The sequence below is a fragment of the Cervus elaphus genome, chromosome 13 (assembly GCF_910594005.1).
Source record: "Cervus elaphus chromosome 13, mCerEla1.1, whole genome shotgun sequence".
Classification (NCBI taxonomy): domain Eukaryota; kingdom Metazoa; phylum Chordata; class Mammalia; order Artiodactyla; family Cervidae; genus Cervus; species Cervus elaphus.
This window is the reverse complement of record NC_057827.1, coordinates 30,900,987-30,923,190: the sequence shown is the minus strand read 5'-3', so window position 1 is coordinate 30,923,190 and position 22,204 is coordinate 30,900,987. Positions and strand designations below refer to the sequence as shown.

At 44.0% G+C, this 22,204-nt stretch overlaps 1 protein-coding gene across 1 annotated transcript in view; it reads left to right on the top strand.

Annotated features, from left to right (window-relative positions):
* The first annotated feature begins 365 nt into the window (after positions 1 to 365).
* The window catches only part of MTMR10 (myotubularin related protein 10), a 38,011-nt gene continuing 16,172 nt past the window's right edge, over positions 366 to 22,204 (top strand). Inside the window, exons 1-6 of the mRNA XM_043921367.1 lie at positions 366 to 875; positions 1,424 to 1,484; positions 12,562 to 12,698; positions 14,962 to 15,034; positions 15,481 to 15,623; positions 21,265 to 21,355. Coding sequence (XP_043777302.1) covers positions 816 to 875; positions 1,424 to 1,484; positions 12,562 to 12,698; positions 14,962 to 15,034; positions 15,481 to 15,623; positions 21,265 to 21,355 — 565 coding nt within the window. The 5' untranslated portion in view covers positions 366 to 815. The remainder of the gene's footprint in view (positions 876 to 1,423; positions 1,485 to 12,561; positions 12,699 to 14,961; positions 15,035 to 15,480; positions 15,624 to 21,264; positions 21,356 to 22,204) is intronic.

The window sequence follows — 22,204 nt, the reverse complement described above, 5'->3', positions numbered from 1 at the left end:
GTGATGGGAGATGATCTCCCCCACTGTGCACCTTGAAGGCACCGCGCTGACGGTCTGATCCCGGTCACTGCCTGCTGCCCCAGGCCGCCTCCCCGGTGCCCGCCCGATCCTCACAGGCTGGCCGCAGACGGCGTGACCGGTCGGTCTCGGGCTACAGGGTCCCCTTTCCCCGCTCTGGGCTCCTCCTGACTACGGAAAACACCGATCGCGAGAGCTGGGGAAGTAGCGAGCGGCGTCCAGGGACCTGTCGTGACCCCCGCCGGCCTCCGTACGTCCCCGTGACCCCCACGGATGGCCTTCGTGACACACGCCGGCCGCCGTACGTCCCCGCGAGGCGCCGTGACCCTCGCGGGTCGCCCCCGTGACCCCAGCCGGCCGCCGTACGTCCCCCTGGCCGCCGTGGACCCTGCCGGCCGCCGTAGGAGCGCCCCCAGCCCCGCCCGGGCCGCGCTCTCAAGATGGCTCCCGGGCCTCACTTCCCCCCGGCGCACTCGCTGAGGGCAGGGCAGCGGCGCTCTGCACAGGCCTCGCGTTCAGGCGCCCGCGCAGCCTAGAGGCCAGGAGCGGCCGACCGCCGGCCCTGCGCGAGCAGTCTCGCGGGGCGGGGCGGGGCGGGGCGCCGGGCCCCTTCCGGGGATGGGCCCGGGCTCCTCCCCGCTCGGGCGGGCGCTCGGCCGTGTCCCCGCCCGTCAGCCCGCCCGGCCCGGCTGGCTGCAGACCGAGCCCGGGCAGTCGCACCGGGAGCTCTCAGCCCGCGGGCGTCGGGAGGCGGGTCCCGGGCCGCGACCGGGCCGTGCCGAGCGGGCGGCCGCATCATGTTCTCGCTTAAGCCGCCCAGACCCACCTTCAGGTCCTACCTTCTGCCGCCGCCCCAGGTAAACAGCCGTCTCCCCGCTACGCCCTCTCATCGCGCTTCCGGGGAGCCGCGCGCGGGCCGGCCCGGGAGGCTGTCCCGGACTCCGGACCCCGGCCCCGGATTCCGTTGAGGGGAAGCCACCTTCCAGCGAGCCCAGCCGGCTCGGTGGAAACTTGCAAAACTCCGCCGCAGCCGTTGTCGGCTCGGAGACGGAACCCCAGGGAGCGATCGGACCTGGATTTACTTAGCCCTTTGCCCGGCGGCTGTCCATGCTGTGACTGCCGGCGGGATTGCATCGCCTGCGGGCTTCTAGAGGAAGGGGTCACCTACCTGTGTAAATGTGAACACCTGGAGGCGCCTCAGGCGGTTGTGCAATAGTGTTTTTATGGTCCGACTCCCAATACCTTCCCGAACAGATCTTTACAGGGGTTTAGTAAAAATGTGAAAGAATTTAAGTGGGGGGATACGTGCCTGTCGCGTGTGTCATCACTTAGAAAAAAAATTTGCCTTCTCTCACGGAGTGAGGGGGGGATTTTGATTTTGATTTGTTTTGCTAATGTGTTTCAGACTGACGATAAGATTAATTCGGAACCAAAGATTAAAAAACTGGAGCCCGTTCTTTTGCCAGGTAAGCATGAGAGTTCTGGCAGATACTTTGACAGATACTGGCCTAAGATTATTTTACCAACTAGTATCATGTGGTTAACTTTACTCATTTACTTTAAACTTTAGTGAGTTAAACATCTAACAACTGTGGAGGGGGGAAAAGTTGGTTAGAACTAAAGGACAGCAACAAAAAGTAATGATTAATTGATGTTTGTCCTTGAAAATTGAAGCATCATAGAAAACTGTCAAGAATGTCATTACGTCATTTTCTTTTTGTCTCCTGAAATGTTCTTTTTTTAAGCAGTCATGAATTGCTTAGGTAGTGAGAGGACACTGCTCTTCATGCCCATCTGCAACTTCATGCATTTGTGGTTAATAGTCAGATCATCATTTCAATAGTATGAAAAGCAACTTTTATTATGTCTCAGTCTCTGTACTAATAACAAAGCTTAGTGCACTTTGAATCACTTGGCAGTTGTTTTTTTGAAGGTATCAGCTGGCTGTGTTTGCAAATCTCCTTGTTTGAATTTAGAATGGAGTTTCCCAACAGAGACACTCCAGACATTTTGGGCCTGGTCATTGTTTAACGGTTGTCTTGTGCATTGCGGGCTATTCAGCATCATTCCTGGCCTTTACCCCCAGATGCTAGGAGCACCCCCTCCTCTACCTTTTGTGAGAACCAGAATGTCTTACTAAACTGTTTTGTCAGCGGAGCTCTAAGCACAAAACTTTCTCCCTGTGGAGAAGCACTGGTTTAGAACAAAATTAACCTTAAATGACCTTAGAGGTATCAGTAAGAATTGATGGTAAATTGTTACACACTTTAGTTTTAACGCATATAAGATATTTATTTGACTGGTAATTTGAATTGTATAGTAATCATATGACAGTTAGGAAAAATCAGTAGTTTAACTCGATTATTGGGGAAAGTAACCAGGAGAGCCCATTTTAAATCTGAAATGCTATCAAATACCAGTCTGTGTGGCTACTATCGACATTTTAAAATCTCAGTCATTACTTAATGCTAAATCTGGTAAAATGACTAAAGCTCTATAAGTAGTAACTGAACAAATATGGAAACTTTAAATTTTGTGCTGTAAAATTTTAAATGTTAAGTAGGAACAAACAAATTTAAAACATCAACCTTTGGTTCCATGTTACAGATGTTAACTTTTAAAATTGTTTCAAACTTAATTATGGAAGTTAGTTATAAATATTTTCTCTTTATTTTGTTAATGCTTTTTAGCCAAACTGCATGTACTAAGTAATCCTTTGCACTTGTCCCCAGAGTGAAGAATAGAATTAATAAATAAACTTTGCTCCTTGTGCGTGATCTGTTTTGGCCTTAGTCACTCTGGTCTTTTAAATGTCCCTGCGGCAAGCAGTGCTCATCCTGAATGAGAGCCTGTGAACTACTGAACTTTGGCTCCTTTTGCTCTGACTGAGCAGGCCCTGTTCTTTGATTCCCTGCTTCCAATACTTGATTTGATTTGACACTAATAAACCACATGGTCTTAGCTACAAATGATAGAGCTTGATTTTCATTAACTTCTGTGTTTAAGATATGCTTGTGAAAGTGTTGATACATATCAGTAAGCTCTAAGAACTTTGTGCGCTTAGTCACTCAGTCGTGTGCAACTCTTTGTGACCCCATGGACTGTAGCCTGCCAGGCTCCTGTCTCCATGGGCATTTTCCAGGCAAGAATATTGGAGTGGGTTGCCATGCCCTCCTCCAGGAAATCTTCCCAACCCAGGCATCAAAGCCAGGTCTCCCACATTGCAGGCAGATTCCCTGAGCCACCAGGGAAGCCCAAGAATCCTGGAGTGGGTAGGCTATCCCTTCTCCAGGGGAACTTCCCAACCCAGGAATCGAACTGGGGTCTCCTGCATTGCAGGAGGATTTTTTCCCAGCTGAGTTCAACTAAAAACTGGTTCAGTTGCTAAGTCTTGTCCAACTCTTTACGACCCTATGGACTACAGCACACTAGGCTTCCCTGTCCATCACCAACTCCTGGAGCTTGCTCAGACTTATGTCCATTGAGTTGGTGATGCCATCCAACCATCTCATCCTCTGTTGTCCCCTTCTTCTCCTGCCCTAAGTCTTTCCCAGAATCAGGGTCTTTTCCAGTGAGTTGGCTGTTCGCATCAGGTGGCCATAGTATTGGAGCTTCAGCCAGCATTAGTCCTTCCAGTGAATATTCAGGGTTGATTTCCTTTAGGATTGATTGGTTTAATCTCCTTATAGTCCAAGAGACTTACCTTTCTGTTAAAAAGTCAGAGTTTTCTGGGGAAGATGGAAACCTATTTCCTAACTGTCAGTGGTTTACTTGTCTTAGAGATTGCAGCTCAATCTGGATCCTCTTAGCCATGGTAGCGTTTTTTTCTTTGGCTCTGTGTGTGCACACATGATGGCTTGACACCCAGCATTCTGTCTGCACCTAACCTGTTCCTCACAGAACGCTTAGTCCTAAATTAGCCTGTCTTTTGCCCTCCTTCCCCCTCCTGTTCATACCTTCTCCTGGCCTTCTCACACCTTTCCCATTCTTCCTCACTAGCCACCCCACCCTGCTTCACCGCTCAGGTTGCATCTCTGACTCCCGCTAGAACCTCTGCTGCTCTGTTTCTGGCCTGCAGCCACCTGCCCTCCACCTGTGGATCCTGGGAGACACATGGAGAGTAACTGCAGCATTGGTTATCTTAAGACCTGGGCTAGCTTAGGGCTTTTACTAAGAGAGCTTAATAATACAGTTCTAGCCTTCTTTATAGTTTAAAAAGAGGAAACTTGACCAAGTCACCTGTGGCTTTGCATAGGCACACGAAACAAGGAAGTAATTGTTCAGAGATGTAGTATTGGACGTTACGCTTTGGCATGGTGCCTTGGGTTCAAGGATATCCTACTTCAGCTGCCCAAAGTTTGAACTTTTAATTCAATAAGCAGATGAAAATTGGAACACACAATCAATTGTTTATTTGTGTGTAGTTACCATGTGTTCTGTTGAACTTAATGAGGCTATATTAAAATGAACTTCAGCTTTTATTAAGCATAGAAACAGAAGAAACTGACTAGAAATTTAATTTAGATGGTGGTTTATGTCAGTAATTCCCAGCTTGCCCAGTTTATGAAACTCGTTGAGGTGAAGGTTGTACCTAATTCAGCTTTGTGGCCCCGATGTCCAGATTCATCATTACCTAAATCTCATCCTTAATGCGGAGAAGACACTGGCAACACACTCCAGTGTTCTTGCCTGGAGAATCCCAGAGACGGGGAGCCTGGTGGGCTGCCGTCTATGGGGTTGCACAGAGTCGGACATGACTAAAGTGACTTAGCAACAGCAGCAGCATCCTTAATGACTGTGTTGTGTGTTGGTGATGCCAACACACAAATCATCCCAATCTTTTGAAAACAGGGAGAGTATGAATTTTAAACTGCATGTGTGCTTGTGTGTGTGTGTTCCAGCATATATAAGATTGTGTCTGTTTGGTAGCTGCTGGGCTGGCGGATGCCCTCTCTGAGCTCCTCCTGGGAGCCAGGCACCCAGGCTGCAATGGGGGGAGGAGTGGGCATGAATTGCAGCAGGGCCGGGGCAAGTTCACACAGCCTGTGGACAAGGCCGAAGGTGACCTGGGCCAGTGGGGCCCAGATTCTCATCAGGGCCTGACTGGCATCACATCGGGATGGAGTTTTTATCCACCCTTGGTCAAACTGAGATAATGAGGGAAAATGGGGCTTTTTTCCATAAAGCTAAATTGATGTGATTAAAAGGATTGTCCTTTATTCTAAGATTATGTCTTTCCAGCTTCTTTGGTGTAGATATGTTCTTCTGTTAGCAGCTGTGACTTTAATTTTTTTGAGTTTTTAGGTTAGCTCTTGTGTCACTTCCCCAAATTATTTTTGTAGTGTACCTGCTTTGTGGAATCTGAACTGGAGATCGTTCTGTAAAATTATTGTTATGTTAAAGGTACAGTTTAATGAGCACTCACACAAAGAACATCTCTTACTTTGTCTGCCTGGAGTCTTTCCACCATCTTCTGAAAAACGTACCTCTTCTCTTTTGACAAATTCTCCTTCCACATCTCCACCCAGCCCGGCGTTCTTGTGTGGCCAGTGAGGGTGATACCCCAACCCTAGACTGGCTGGCAGGCACACAGGTTTGCCTCTGGGTATCTTCAGATGGGCACTTAGGGAAGAGCTCCCTTTTGGTCGTGCTGCCTGTAGCTGAGGCTGCAGAGGACCTGCGCGAAAGAGTGATGTCACATTGAGAACTGCAGAGGCAGAGCCCCAAGGAGGGGGAGGGGGCAGTCTGGTGGTTCCCTTCTCCTTGAAGTCCAGCCGACACCAGAGACAGAATTCTTCTTCTTGCCAAGCCAGTTCCAGGCGTGTTTCTGACAGTTTCGATTAAGATCCTTAACTGATACATGATGTAGCCTGCAGGTAGCTCCTCAGAGCCTGTGTGGCCGAGCTGAGCTGAGGCTGGTGAAGCACCGTCGGTCTCATCGTGGGGGGTGATTGAAAGGAGTGGGGCCTTTCAGAGGAGGTGAGTTCTCCCTCCTCTGTGTCTGGGACGTGGTCTTTCCAAGGATCTGCAGACTGGGAATGAGGACAGCCTGAAGTGTGTGGCCCCCAGCAGGGAGTGGACTGTGGCGCTGGTGCTGCATGTGTGCTCCCTACTGCCTGGCAGAGGAGGACCAAGCAGAGAGGGGGTCCTGCCCTGAGCCTTGGTCCCACTGAGGAGGGGCTTCAGTGGAGGGAGTGGAGGTGGTGGGGGCTCAGAGGAAGGGCACCTGAACTGGACTGGGGAGGCCTGGGCTTGGGAGAGCACGTGCTCGGGGATCAGCTCCACTACCCCTTCTGTCTGCAGTGCCAGCAGCACTTCCACTAGATTAACCAGTAGAGCGATAATGAATGCGTGGATTGTCAGAGTCCTTTATAATCAGATCAGAAAAGGGTACGACCTTGGGCCATCCGGAAATGAAAATAGCCATTGTTGGACAGCTATCTGGTTTACTTGCATTTTTTTTTTTAACGTATTCACTGCTTGGACCGTTCATGTATTGCTGTTCTTTGCCTCACCATAGGTCTTATTTCCTCTATCGAATTGTAAATCCCTTAAAGCAAAGTCTGTTTCAGGTGTCGTTTGTTTTGTTTTGTTGTATCTAGGATTTAGAGGTCACTGTAGACTGAATTTCATAGTATTTTAATTTTTAGATACCCTGCTTTTGAGAGACAAAGGCTTTTAATTGTTCCTTGGAACCGTGAGCAGTGTAATGAGCTGCGGTGTCTCCAGCTAGGTCTGTTCCTCACTGGGACAGCCTCCTGAGGATTTGGAGCCGGCCACTCCTCGGCTCCTGCTGCAGGACCTCAGGCCACCTTGGCGCTCCTGACCCTGCGGCTCCCACTCAGAAACTCTTCATGAACCTCCACTCCTGCTCAAGCAGGAGACCATCCCAGGTCTTTAATCTCTGTAATTTGCTGACCTCTGCTCTGCTTCCCAATGTTGATACCTGTCTTTCTCCAACCCAGATGACTTATTCCTTATCCAGGCCTTGGTTACTGGGATCACGTGTTCTCTCTGTCTTGACTGTCATCTGCCATCAAGATTTGCCTCTTCCTAAGGCCTGCCCTGCTGCCCTTCTCCAACCCCTATCATGGGCAGCATTTGCTGGGCCTGGCGCTTCATTCCGTGCTTGTTTGTGTCGTGTGTGACCCTGTGAGAACCAGGGGCAGCCTCAGATGGCTGGTGCAGAGTTTCAGCTTTCCTTTGTAACTGGTAGGCCACTTTAATTCCAGGACCTGAATTTCTCTGCATCCCAGGACCCTCAGGTCCTGGCTTTAGTGTTGAAAGTCCCACACCCGGGGATCCTCAGCCCCAGGCCATCTGGAACAGTCACTCACCAGATGTAAGGCCACGACTGAGCTATGCTTTGGGCCTCTGCACATTCCATAGGTTAATTAGCTTCTGTGTATAGTGAGGCTTTGTCTTAAGCTATTTTTCAAACTAAAATTTATGGGAAAGTTATTTTAATTCATCAGATATGTACTGACTTTCTAAATGTGTAAGATATTATGAAAGATAATGTGACAGGATTTTTTGGTTCTCAGGGAGTTAAAAACTTGCCTAGCTGTACCATTTAGAGACTTATTAATTTTAATTATATTTCCTTATTTATCTTTACAGATGAAATGGTCTTGAGAAAACAAACTTTGACGATTTCTTGATCCCTTACCAGGTTGCAGTAGAATGTCTTGGCCTGTCATCTTCTAGTTCGGATTTTTCTCTGGTGCTTTTCGCATACCCTACACTGAAGCTCATTTCCTACTTTTTCTTTCCTGCGGCCCCTGTAGCTTCCTGCCCATGGTGTGCTGGCAAGTGCCTGAGGCTGAGGATCCTCCCACATGGCTGGCAGCACTTCGGCCTCCCTCCTCAGGGGAAGCCCAGGAGGACAGTCTCTGGGAAACCATCGAGGTTCTCAGGAGCTTTGAAGCTTTTGTGCTGAGTTTCCTCTTCAAGGTCACTAATTTAAAATGTAGCGAGAACAGTCTGATGGCTCTTGTGTGTCTGTATCTGTCCCCTCTGGGAAGAGGACTTTGTGTCCTCTATTTCTCTCCCGTCTGTGAGCTGGTTTCCTGGCCTACAGCTGCAGGACGTGGCTGGCAGCCGCTGAGGATAGCTCCTACCCAGGGTCCCCGCTTGTTTATAAAGTGTGAGCAGAAGACTGTTTTGCGAGCAGAGAGCCGGCTGTGTAATCCTTGTACTATAAAGCCTGGGTCTATAGTGTCATCAGCTTAACCTCCAGCCAGGTTAACTTGGCGCTTATTTAATGACGTGCTCACAAGAAGAAGCCCCTGCTCTGCATCTCCCCGTGAAAGTGCCCTCTTGTTCTTCTACCTCCATCCCGCCTTCCTGCCTTTTCTGCCAGGGGCTCATTTCCACTCCACGCTTGAAAAGTTGTGCAACAGTTTTCCTTGAAAGACCACAGCCCAGCGGATCTCTCTCTTACTTTGTTGTTTTATTTTTGGTTTGTATTGTTTGTTTCTTGTCCACTTTCTTTTCTTTGGTAATTTTATTTTAAAGTAAACGTTGTTGTAAAAGAGTACAGATAGTTAACACATAGTCTTCACCCAGCATCCCCTAATGTTACTATCTTATAACCTCAATAAATTTAGCTGAACTAATAAATTAATTAGTCAGCCAGGTGGCTCAGTGGTAAAGAATCTGCCTACAATGTGAGAGACGAAGGTTTGTTCCCTGGGTCAGGAAGATCCCTTGGAGAAGGAAATGGCAACCCACTCCAGTATTCTGCCCTGGGAAATCCCATGGACAGAGGAGCCTTGCAGGCTGCAGTCCATGGGATCGCAAAGAGCTAGACATGACTTAGCAACTAAACAACAAGAAATTAACAGCACTATTAACTAAGCTGCAAGTTTTATTCACATTTCCCTAGTTTTTTTTTTTTTTTTTTACTAATGGCTGTTACCTGTTTTAGAGGTCCCGTCAGGACACCATAGTGCACTCAGCTATCCTCTCTCCCTAGCTTCAGTCTGTGACCATTTCTCCATCTTTACTGATGGATCATGAATTCTTTCATCTTGGCTCCTGTATCCTTTTGAAATATCCTTTCTCTCCTTTTTCCTCTCCCTCTCTCTCCCCCTCTTTCTCTCCCTCCCTCTGTTCCCTGCCCTTCCCCCAACCCCAACTGTGGCAGACACATCCAAGGGAAGTCGTGGATCTTCAGCACTGCTGAGTGGGCTTCCTGAACCCCCTGAGGTCACTGCATCATTGCAGGTTGAAAGTGCCTGTTTTCTGACAGGACGTGCCCAAGTGCTTTTTCCAAGCCTCATTTCACTAATGTTAAGAGTTGTCACTTAAGTGACTATATCTAGCACAGAGCTGGGCAAGCATCTTCTGTGAAGCCCCAGTCAGTGTTTGAGACTTTGCAAGCCCTGAGGTCTGAGACTTTGCAAGCCATGAGATCTCTGGTTGCAAGTACTTAGCTCTGCCTTTGTCCTGTGGAAGCAGTCCTGACAGTACACACATGAATGAACATGGCTACATTTCAATAAACCTTTATTTACAAAAATCGGGGGCTGCCATCTGGGTTGGCCCACCTCGAACCCATTAAATGCCTTCTGCTCCTTTTCATGTTTGTCTCATTTTTGCTGCCTTGGTGGACTGCATCTATTGTATTTTTGCCTATGGAGGAGAGTGCAGCTGGTGGGGAAGGGCTGCCCAAGTACAGATGTCATCAGCATGGTTGGCTACTGTGGTCGTGTGTCCTGTCCCACGGGCCCACCATCCCTTCCTTTCCATCATCATCCCTGCTCCCCTTCCCGGGATCTTGAAATCCTGTGGCGAGGCTTTTTTTTTGTAAGCAAAATTTATCTGAGTATAACATACCCCCAAAATGTGTATGAATTATGTGTGTTAACCAGGTGTGTTTTTGTAGCATTGTTTTGAGACTCCGGGTTAATTGGCTCCTTGAAAGTGGCAGAGCATTGAATTGGTGTGGGCTCTGCTCAGTGAGCCAGGAGTTTGTGTAAAGAGCTCAGTGTTACAGGAGTGCCACCTCGAACTGTCTGAGCTGGAAATGACTCTTGTAGTTTCAGGGTTTTTTTTCCCCTCCAAGTTGACTGTCCTCTTACGATTGGTAGCTGTGATTTTCTAGTGGAGAAAAAAGGTTGAGTGTTCCGTTGCCAGATTCTGATATGGCATTTGGTAAACATTGTGTCCAGGGGGTTATGGAAGATTTAAATTTTATGTATTTGGGTTATTTGGTGAGAATCAACATATGTTGATGGCTAGCACTTTGAATCTGTAGTTCTGTTTGGTGCCTCCTGCTGCATCTCGATACAGAGCATTTAATTCTGTGTCAGACAGTAAAGAATCAGCCTGCAATGCAGGAGACCTGGGTTTGATCCCTGGGTTGGGGAGATCTTCCTAGAGAAGGGAACAGCTGCCCACTCCAGCATTCTTGCCTGGAGAATTCTGTGGACAGAGGAGCTTGGCGGGCTGTAGTCCATGAGGTTGCAAAGAGTTGGACATGAATGAGCGACTAATAACTTTTCATAAAGAAACAAGTTGAAATCAGAACCCTTGCTTGTAAGTTCCAAGTATACTGCTTGCTTAAGATCTTGGTCTCTCTTTCGGTCCAGGTCCCTCATCTGACTCTCTCAGCTGATGAGTTGCTGAGAGAACCACATAGGAAAACATTGTGACCCTCCCACCAGAGGATTTTGCAGCTCTCTGTGGTGTGGCAGAGGAGCAGGATGGCCTGGGGTGGTTTTCCGAATTTGTGGTTACCGCTAGCACTTATCTCCTGACCCTCTTGGCGCATGGCCCTATGACATCACTGGTTTCTGTCTGGCTGGAACCATGCCTGCCCCATTGGTGGTGCTGGTCTGGTGAACCCAGGGCAGTGAAGTGGTTCATTCACTTGTGTGCTAGCACTCATTGACTGGGCCCCAGCCCCATGCTCAGCCTTCACCTTACAACTACACTGTCAGCAGTGGAGAAAAATCAATCTGTGCTCTACCTCCAGGGGCATGTGGTCCTGAGGGTGGGACAGGCACTGACTTTATGTAGAGTGTATGTCATTGTACAGTAGCTGTGATTAGGGCTGAGAATTACAAGTAGATGATGCTGTGATTGATGGAGTTAATCTTTATAGAGGTTTTTCTCAGGCATTCCTGAGAAAGCGATTGGACTGATGGAGAAGGAAAGAGTATTCCAGGGAATGGGCACAGGGTACGAAGACCCCATGGATGAAAGTAGCCCAGCCCCTGAAAGTGACTAGAAGCCCACTGAGGCTGGAGAGGAGGGAGGGTGTGAGGACAATGCCGGGGCACGAGGGACCTGGCAGGCCACATGGAAGAGGCTTGTCTGCTTAAAAGGGACAGTTACTCCACTGGTCCAAGCCAAGAATTGGACATGAGCACATTTAAATTTAATCCTCAAGTAAATGTTAGGGTTCTGTTCTTAAAACTAGTCTTGCGCATTTTAAGAATTTTGAAAGTTGTCTTTGCAATTCAAGTTTATTTAAGAGAGAAGATTGTTTTGAGACAAGTTGTGTTCTGTGAATTGGTGGGTGTTTGGGTCTTGTCAGCAAACAGTTCTGTCCATCACTATTAGAGGGTTTATCAGGCAAAGTGGATCAGCACCCTAACCCTTCCACCGAGGACTCTAGACACGGATTATTGAAAAATATCCCTGGGTCTGATTGTATTTTAGAACTTGAAGGATTAATGATGACCATGGTTTAAATCAGTTACAGAAAATCACTCTTTTCAAAGAACATTATAACTTTTGTTTTGGTATCTTATATTTATTTCTTTTAACTCTTTTAACTCAAAAGCTATATTGTAGTTTTGTTGCCAACTAGTTATCATGTGAGTGCAGCAGGAAACTCGATTTGGCTTTGTGGGTTTATTTTAGGTTAAATGGGCTTCCCTGCTGGCTCAGGCAGTAGAGAATCTGCCTGCCATGCAGGAGACCCTTGTTTGATCCCTGGGTCCAGAAGATCCCCTGGGGAAGGAAATGGCAACCCACTCCAGTATTCTTACCTGGAGAAACCTATGGACAGAGGAGCCTGGCAGGCTGTAGCCCATGAGGTCACAGAGAGTTGGACACGACTGAGCGACTAACGTTTTAGGATAAATAGATTGCATTCTTAATCTTGAGATTAACACGGAACTGTTTCTCATCCCTTATGAAAGGAATCGAAGACATGGGCTTTGGAGATCAAGTCACATGTTAATAGAACACAACTATCCCATCAAATAATACTCTGCAGGAGACAGGGCAGGTCATTTCTTCTCTGGGATGCCTTTCGGTAAATAATGAGAGGCAGTGTAGCACAGTAGACAGTGCAGACTCCCGCTCAGCCCTTCTGGTGGAACATCTCAGACCCAGGTCTTTGTGCCTCAGGTTCTGTATCTCACAAATGGAACACAGCGCCCCACTGCGGCTGTTACTGTTGTGAAGTCCTGGCTCAGTGTTTCTTCTTACTGTCATCAGGAAATCTTCCTTCTAGGTCACACAGCAACTGTTGACATTTTATGGTGTGTTTATAGTTCACACAATGATATGTTTCTTTTTGTAAAGGAGAAATTGTTGTAAATGAAGTCAATTTTGTGAGAAAATGCATCGCATCGGACACAAGCCAATATGATTTGTGGGGGAAACTGATATGCAGTAACTTCAAAATTTCCTTCATTACGGATGATCCAATGCCATTACAGGTGCGTTTGATTTGTATGCTGTTTAATTGTATGAAGGCTTTATACTCTTATACCTTATACCTGGAGAAGGAAATGGCAACCCACTCCAGTATTCTTGCCTGGAAAACCCTGTGGACAGAGGAACCTGGTATGCTACAGTCCATGGAGTCACAAAGAGTCAGACACGACTGAGTGACTTCACTTTTATACTCTTATGCAATACATATTCTTACACAAAGCACAGATATGGAAAAATTACAATAAAATTATTAATAAGTGAGTAATGTAAGGTTGGATCTCCTTGCAGTCCAAGGGACTCTCAAGAGTCTTCTCTAATACCACAGCTCAAAAGGATCAATTCTTCGTCACTCAGCTTTCTTTAGAATCCAACTTTCACATCCAAAAAAAAAAAAGACCCTGATTCTGGGAAAGATTGAAGGCAGGAGGAGAAGGGGACGACAGAGGATGAGATGGTTGGATGGTGTCACCAGCTCACTCAGTGGACATGAGTTTGAGCAAGCTCCAGGGGTTGGTGATGGACAGGGAAGCCTGGTGTGCTGCAGTCCATGGAGTTGCAAAGAGTCGGACACAGCTGAGCAAATGAACTGAACTGAACTGAGTGCAAGGTTAGGAATGTATTAAATTAAAATTCGAAGTAAAGTTTAAGGAGAATGTTGAGACGGGTGCAGTTAGTGAGATGGTTTTAAGTCACATTGCTATTTTTATCCTCTGTGATCTTTGCTTATGTAACCTTTTAAATAAGGGAGCTATTATTTCCTTCTAAATCTTTTAACGTACATATAAAAACAAAGAGATTCTTTTTGACTGGTCATAAAGAGAAAAAAGTATACAGCAAATAATCTCATAAATGCTGCATGTTTTATGTATTTCATAGTATCTAACTGGTATTTTTCCAAAAAAGTCAAATTCTTATTTTAAATTTCTAGTACAGTTAGAATGAAGAAAATATTGATTAATAACCTCTTGCTATTTTATTTTCTAACTGGATAAGAGTAGCTCCATATAATTTGAGTTCTCAAAAGTTCAGTCATTTGACAAACTTAATAATTAGGGACTTTTCCTCAATTCTCATTTTCTATTTTGATTTGTAAAGTGTTATATACTTTACCCCCTAGACTTTTATTTGTGATAGTTATATTTGGGTGTTAATTCTAAACTTTTGACTGAAGTGTGTAACTATGGATAAGTATATTTCAATCTATTGCAGTGTGTAGGGATATTTAAATTTAAGGCATTTAGAGATACTTGCTATGTAGAGACATTGGCTTATTAGACTGTAAACTTGGGTTTTTCCTCTTGTTTTTAGCTTTATTTCTATCTTTGGCCCCAGATTTCACTGTAAATGAGACCTGTATACCTGGAAGAGCTTAAATCCAGTACCACTAGTAGAAAAAAATAAGCCAGTGCCCCACCAGCAGAAGGTTAATATCATCAGCTATGTCCTTAGTTTAAAAGTGTGTTTAAAAAGTGAGTTTAACAAACAAGCAGTAGTTTGACTAAAGATTTTTATTTCTGGTAGACTTTCTGCTCTAAAATCTCCATTGTGAAAATCAGGCCATGACTTTACCCATTAAAATCTGATGACTTTGAAGGCCCATTTCTTTACTATTTTAATGACAGTTTTACCTGAACTAGACATGCATGTGTTTGCTGTGAAGTGATTGACAGGATACTGTGACATACCCTGTAAGTTATAGTGACACTGTAGTGTGTAATCCGCCCTAATTTTATTGTTTAAAGTGTGGGAAAAAGGTGGAGAGAATGTGATCAAAGCAGGCATGTCATGTCTCTCTTCCTCCCCTGATTCCCACTGGAGTGTGTTCTGTGCGGCCACAGTGCCAGCACTGTCAGAGCTGCTGCTGCTGCTAAGTCGCTTCAGTCGTGTCTGACTCTATGCGACCCCATAGACGGCAGCCCAGCAGGCTCTCCCGTCCCTGGGATTCTCCAGGCAAGAATACTGGAGTGGGTTGCCATTTTCTTCTCCAGGGCATGAAAGTGAAGTCGCTCAGTCCTGTCTGACTCCTAGCGACCCCATGAACTGCAGCCTACCAGGCTCCACCGTCCATGGGATTTTCCAGGCAAGAGTACTGGAGTGGGGTGCCGTTGCCTTCTCCAACTGTCATAGCTACACACAGACAAGAGCTTTCTGTTCTTTTCAGAGAGCGTCCTTGCAGCTTCTCATCACACCTAACAGTAAGGCTTGTTATTACCATTGGGAAGTGATTGCTAACAGAATTAACATGAACATACTTTTTTATTTCAGAAATTCCATTACAGAAACCTTCTACTTGGCGAACATGATGTGCCTTTAACATGTATTGAGCAAATAGTCACACGTATGTATTATTCTTCACTCAGTTGCTAAATTCTTGCTTGAAGAATTATATCCCTCGAGTGCTTTGGTTGAAATTTTATTTCTGTAGGTTTTTTTCCTTTTTTATTTTTTGAGTCCCAGGAAAATTAATGAGAAAGTAATCAGTAAATTATTTTAAATAGAGATATAAAATATATGGCTTTTTATATTTTCTGGTATTTGTCCTCTTTTTAATTAAAACTTTAATCATTAAGTATAGATGGTAGTGATTTTGTGTAAAGAGATACCTTTGGTATCATCAGAAGCAGTGTTAAAACTGACCCCCCAAAGTTCTCAGAATCATATTTGAATGGGAAAGATTCCAGAGAGGCAGTACCCAAGTGGTGGGTGATCTTCCAGTTCTCAGCAAGAGTTTGTTAAAGTATACTAAAGAGTAAGTATCAAGAAAGAAATGTTTTTCCTTTTCAGTAAATGACCATAAGAGGAAGCAGAAAGTCCTGGGTCCAAACCAGAAGCTGAAATTTAATCCAACAGAGTTAATTATTTACTGTAAAGATTTCAGAATTGTCAGATTTCGCTTTGATGAATCCGGTCCTGAAAGCGCCAAAAAGGTAATCCTGTTAAGTTCTGTCACAACTTTTGCACTGTGTTTATCAGTTGCAGTTCCTTATGGAAGTTCTCATTTCTCAGCTGCTCAGTTTTGTTGTTGTTTTTTGGGGGGGGGGGGGGGGAAGTTATTAGATGTCTCCTTATGTAAAGTGGATGTCAGAAATGTTTCTAGAACTCTTTCCTTGGACTAGTTTATGGCTACTTTAAGCTATTCTACATAATTTTTTTTATCAACTTCTAAAATACAAAAAACTATTGTGTACCTTTTACATTAAGATCATTACCATCTGGTTTTTTTCTCATTAAAAAGATTGAAAAGATGATGCTATATTGTAATTGAGGTTTGGTAAGACTTAATTCAGAATCTCAGAGCTTTATCATCAAACTAAAAGCTCAACTGAGGTTACATAAGGTTAGGTAAATATGCAGTTATAGGAGGGGTCTAATAAATATTGGTATGATAAAGAAATTTTAATGAATTAATTTAAATGATATTCCACAGGGGCAACTAAAAGCTAAGGGCTTTTTAATTGCCTTGTTTTTCCCCTGCCTTCCAGGAAATGTTTACCGCAAACTCATGGAGTGAGATTCAAGGGCAGAAATTCCTTCTTTGAGTCCATATTTTGGCTTTAGTAGAGGAGTGAAGCTGGTCCTAAGCAACCTCCCATCCCAGCTAGTCTATGGTGCAGCAAGTACAGAGTCTACTAACAGAATCTCCAAGGGAGCCTTGCTCTCATGTATTGGGAATAGAGGAGCGATGAGGGAGTTTTGGGCCATGAGAAATGGGTGCATTTGTTCTCCATGGTCTGTAAACTTACTGTAGTTAATTTTCTGTTGATATCAGTGAGGCTATCGGAAAAATCTTATGGCAGCTATCTTCATGTACTTTGGTGGGGAGGTGATAAGTTTATTTTTAGAACCAGAGTCAACAGTTTCTTTACAGGAGGGCAAACATGAAATGAATATCTGAAGATGCCTGGCCATTGCAGCTCGGTTAGGTAGCAGAAGTGGTGGTGGGTTGGTGGCTGACCAGTTTTCAGAGAGTGTGTTAAGACCAACTTTCTGCATGCTGCAGGATGGGAAATTCAGCCAGATAACTTTTATGGCTGCTATTAGCCATTCAGTTCTGCAGTTGTGATTTTGGCATTTTACTAGTTTGAGGTACCTGTTCTTATGTAGAAAGACTTCAGAATTAATTAGGTGGTAGATTACATATAAAATAGTTGAACCAAGTTAATTTTTAAAATTCCTCTATAGTTGTTTAATCAAAGCACCAGGAATCTGCTTATGGAAACATCACCTTCAGGACGTATAGCATGTCAAGAATAGGGACACCATTGGAACTGAGGGAATGGAGTTACAACAGGATTTTTTTTTTTTTTTTTTAAGTAAGAAATTGATACAGTGGCCCAACAGTCTTCCAGGAAGTTTACGTTTCTCCCATCCTCTATTCTGTGTCTCAGATGACACTGTGTCAGTCATTGAAAATCATAATTATCTAACTCCTTCTTGCGCCATCTAGGATATTTGTTGCTAAGTATAATTGAGGCAATAAAGCATGAACAAATGAAAATTAAATTTAACAGTACAAAGTAGAAGCATGAAAGATGTTTCCACATAAATGATTAATTTCCAAATGAATGATACAGGAATTCAGAATATCCCTTATCTGTTGTTGCTGCTTGCAAGTGCTTCAGGGGCCTCACTGAACCATCTACACAAAACTGGCCAGGTGGCTCCAGTTTTTTATGCCCTTTCTGCAGACCAGATTGCTGGCAAAAATCCTTTACCCACTGTCTTAAAATATAAAAAGCAGTTACCTCACACCCAAAAGAAATACTGTTTTTGTACAATCATAAGGGGGGAAATACAGGAAAGAAACATAGGCATTAAGAATATAAATGGAGGGACTTCCCTAGCAGTCCAGTGGTTAAGACTCCGTGCTTCCACTGCAGAGGACTCAGGTTCATTCCTGGTCAGGGACTCACATGCTATGTGGTATGGCCAGAAAAAATACAAGTAGAGAATTTTTTCCCTGATTTACATATCTTCAAACACAGAGATTAAATCATGTATGGCTGCCAAAGTTTAATGTCTTCATGAATTTAAAACAAAAATTCTAGTATATCTTTTATTTCATGTGAAAATTTTTGTTTGAAACTAGGTCACAGTCGGGAAGTTACAGCTTGATTCTACCTCCTGGAAACTTTGAATACTGTTTTCTCTGGAAGTGCTCTGATTTTTGTAAATTGTTTTAAAATGACCAGATGCGTGTTCACAGTTCTCTGATGTATGAACTATTGATAATTTTTGGAAATACAGCAGTTATATTCCTATTTGAATTACAAAATCTTGAAATGTTAAATTGGTTCACGTATTGTTAAATATTGCTCCAAAGCCTTCTGGTAGTCTATTTTGTTATTGCCTAAATATCAATCAATAGTATTACAAAAAATTACAATTTCCTACAATAGCCAGGGCAAATGAACTATTTCAGAAGCAGTTTTCAAAGGTGTAGAGTTTTTCTGAAAATTTTTTAATGCTTAGGGAGTACATTACAAGATTGGGATAATTGTACATGAAAATGAGACCTACTTTTTTAAGTCTCTTATTACACTCTTAGTGATAGAACCTAGGAACGTGGACATAGGCTTTCTAGGTAGTGTGTGTGGAAAGGCTGAAGGAAGAGGACTCCTGGCTTTCCTGCTCTTCTCAGAGTGTCCTGCAGTGACAGTGGGAGTGTGACACAGTTGTGTGTGCCTTTGTCTGGGTTCCCAAAGGTAGCTCGGACTGAGGTTACCTGAGCGGAGTCATGCGCACTTGTGGTTACACTGCTGACCAACAGCTTAGGTCCGGCTGTGTCTCCTTCCCCCAGAATCAACTGTAGTGCAAGAGATTTAACTGAGTCAGTGTCACAGTATTTTTGTAGTCTTCTTTAAATGCGAATGCAAAGGCTTGTTTCCTAACCTTTGTAAATATGATGTTGTGCTATTTTTAAGGGCTTTTTAGAAATGGGCTGCGCTGGGTTTTGCGTAACAGATAGGCTTGGTAGCCATAAAAAACATAATCCATCGTCAGTGATCTGTGGATTTCTTTTGTGTAAACACGGCCCCTGACTGCTTTCTAAAGGTCTCAGAGAAAATGATAACTAGTATGATGGGCTTGGAGTACTTCCTGACTACATTAGGAACTCATTCTGTAAACTGGTATTTTCAGTGCAGCTGTTCTGAAGTGCAGAGCGCCCCCAGAAGGTACTAAGGAGATGGCAGAAGTGTAGAGTCTCCTAGGCTTCTTCAGATGTGCACGGAGGCGTTGCCTGGTCTTCTCTTCTAAAGGACTAACGTGCTTTCTCCTTCCCTCACTTTATCACCTTACATCCTCTTCCCTCCTCGTTTTACTTTCCCCTTTAGCACTCACACTTGTCTCTTTTACTATAGACTTTCCTGTTGATCTGGTTCAGTGTCTGTCTTCCCCACTAGAATGTAAGCTCAGGGTGAGCACAGGGTTTGTGTTTGTTTTGTTCATTCTGAGTCCCCAGGACTTAGGACAGGTGGCTGCTCCGTAAGTACCTGTTGAAGGGAGGAGACATGGTGTCTGCCCTGGAGGAATTGAACTTCATAGTAGAAGTAAAACAGATCCCAGTATCCTCCTCCTTATCCATGCTCATGACTAGTATGTGAAGCCCTGGAAAGGACCACTCCACAAGCTCAGTTAACTACAGAGCATTGACCGGAGATGACAGCTTCAGAGAAAGAGTGGTTGGTTGATCACTGGGGAAGGGCTTCTTGAGCAGAGTGTGGAGAAGGAGGTGGCTGGGACTGAGTCAGACGGACCATATTCAGACAGGTGCTTCCAGACCAGAGACTGCTGAGGGATGGAATGGGGGGTGGGGGTAGGTACAGAGACAGAGGGCTGGTAGAGCCTGCCTGATGGAGGAGATTTAATTCAGCATGCAGGTATCTGGTAACTGCAGCAGATAATCCAGAGAACAGAGTTGTTGCTCAAAAGTTCATCTTTAGAAGAGAATCCTTAAGTGTTATTATTTTTTTTTTAGAGTATAGGAAAGCCCAGAGAGATGCCATAAGGCAGGTATGGCTTAAGATTGTGGCGTGGGTAGTGCTGAAAAATGGGACAAAAATGAAAAAAGAATCTTGAGTGCAACAAAGCTTATAAACTAATAAGCATGCTGCCCAGAGGAGTAGGAAGTGACAAGGACTTTTTCAAGGTGTAGATTCTGTAGTTTGCTCCTGGAAGAAGTGCTCTAAGGACTGGTGAGCAGGCAGGGGATGGAAATGCAGGTCACTGTCTGCTAAACTTCCCAAGTGGGATGGACTCTAAGAGAAGGCTCTCCCACAGGCGTTAAGAATAGCAAGGTATTTCGTATGTTTCAAGGAGCCATTATTAATGTTGTTTTTTGTCAAAACTGAAACTAATGATAACCATTCTCCTAGTTTTATGTTTTAATTTAGTAAGACAGAAAGCATTTATTCTATAGAAGGCTTATAACATATATTTCTAAGAACTGACACATACTTACCAGTGAATAGAATCTGCATCAGCCCACTGCAGACATGGCTAATTTGACAAGGACTAACAATTAACTAAACTTCTTGCTTGCTCACTGTCAAAAGCATATCATTTTGGCTTAATGCTTTTTCTTCTAAAGGATAACTTTTTAAGTAAGGTGGTCTGTTTTCTCCTTTCATCTGTCTTCATTTTCCTCTGTCTGCTATGTGAGATTGTTTTCTCGTCTCCCGTCATCTAGTCCAGGGCTCTGTAAGCATGGAATACCATCCTTCAGTCTGTCCAGTAGCAGTTGAGGTTGACCGCAGCCATATCCCCCGTGTGCAGCTGCTTCTGAGGCTGGGCATGTGCTCGAGTTACCCATCCTCAGTGCAGTCTAGATTTCATCTTCATGGTTCACATGCCCAGACTGAGGCTCCAGGCAGTGAGTTGACTTCACACAGGTTCCTGGCAGGTGCTTGGTGGGGCTGGGATTCAAGCCCTGATCATTGGATTACAAAGACCATGCTTTTCCCAGCACAGGCAGAATCTCAGCCATTTTACTTAAACAGTTTTTTTTTTTTTTTTTATGTATCTCTTGTAACCACCCATGAACTTTTGGGTTTCTTACTAATTTTTATTTTTTTGTAGGAAAAAAATTGTAGCTTTTCTGTTTTTAGATTTTTCTAAAATCTAAAATGAGGTATGAACATTAAAAGAGCATCCCTTATACTGAGCCTTCCGAATTGCTGGTATTAAATAATTATCATCCTTAAAAAATGAAAATTTCTCTTTTTTTTTAGGAGTAGATATGTCACTGCCTTTTTTGAGAATGCTTCATTTACTTTCCCAGTTGTGTTTATCTGAGTAAAATTATTTCCCTGTTAAAATTCAGCTCAGCAAACACGTACTGAACACTTAGCAAGTAGTCACTGAAGACTGAACAGTGTCTGGGGGCACAGCAGTGAATGAGGTCCCTGGCCTGAGAGAGCCCATTCCAGCTCTGGGTCAGCAGGAAAACATGGAAACAAGTGTCCATAGACCCTGCCCCAGATGATGCTCCCCACACCCAAGGCCTCGTTGTACGTTTCATTTAACCACATGTGTTGAAATCAATTCTAAATGTAGAATTTTTCCTAGGTATGCCTTGCAATAGCTCATTATTCCCAGCCAACAGACCTCCAGCTACTCTTTGCATTTGAATATGTTGGGAAAAAATACCACAATTCAGGTAAATATGAAAATATTAACTACTGTGACTAACTTTACATTGTCTTAAATTTTATTCTTCTGTTTTATGAGAAGCCTCCAAGTACCTGAGCCTTAATGATTGTTGAATTATTACCTTCATAACTATTAGAGAATTAAGCAGTCTGTACTAAAAGAGATAATATTTGTTAGATTATTTCCTTTAAAAGTGAAGAACCTATAAGCAACTGTAACGAAAGGCTTATGGGAAGCATGTTAAGTGTTTTACCTGCAGTCAGTGGCTTGTATTTTATGATGAAGGAAGATAACTCTCCCTCTCCACCACTAATTGGTAGCTTGAGTTAAAGTAATCTTACTTGTTAAGAAAACTGGAGGAAATTAAAAGACATCTGAAATTCATAATATTTTTTGGAAAGGTGTGATTTCATGCAAAAGCTGAAGTGGCTGAACTCTTTAATGAACTTCATTAAGTCAAAATGTTGACTTTATAATTATGAATAAGATTCATGAAAGGAAGATGAGCATTCATCTGAAGGACAAAAAAAAGTATATTTTAAACCGATTTTACAAAAGTGAATAGTCTGTTCACATAGATGTCAGTGATGACACCACCAAAGAAAATTGCAAGTGATCATATAATTCTGAGTTCTTTTATATACAAATGTAATTTTGATCAACCGGTTTCCCTTTTTTAACCTCATAAAAGGCTAGAGGAAAATCAGTGAGGTCATGTGTCACTTCACCCCCTCATAGGTTAGTGACCATCTGTCTGTTGCTTGCTGAGTCTCATGCTTGCCCTGTCTTTACGGGAGCAGGATGACTCAGTTGCATGTTCATAGTGAAAGGTCCCTTCACTCAGCCAGCATGGTCC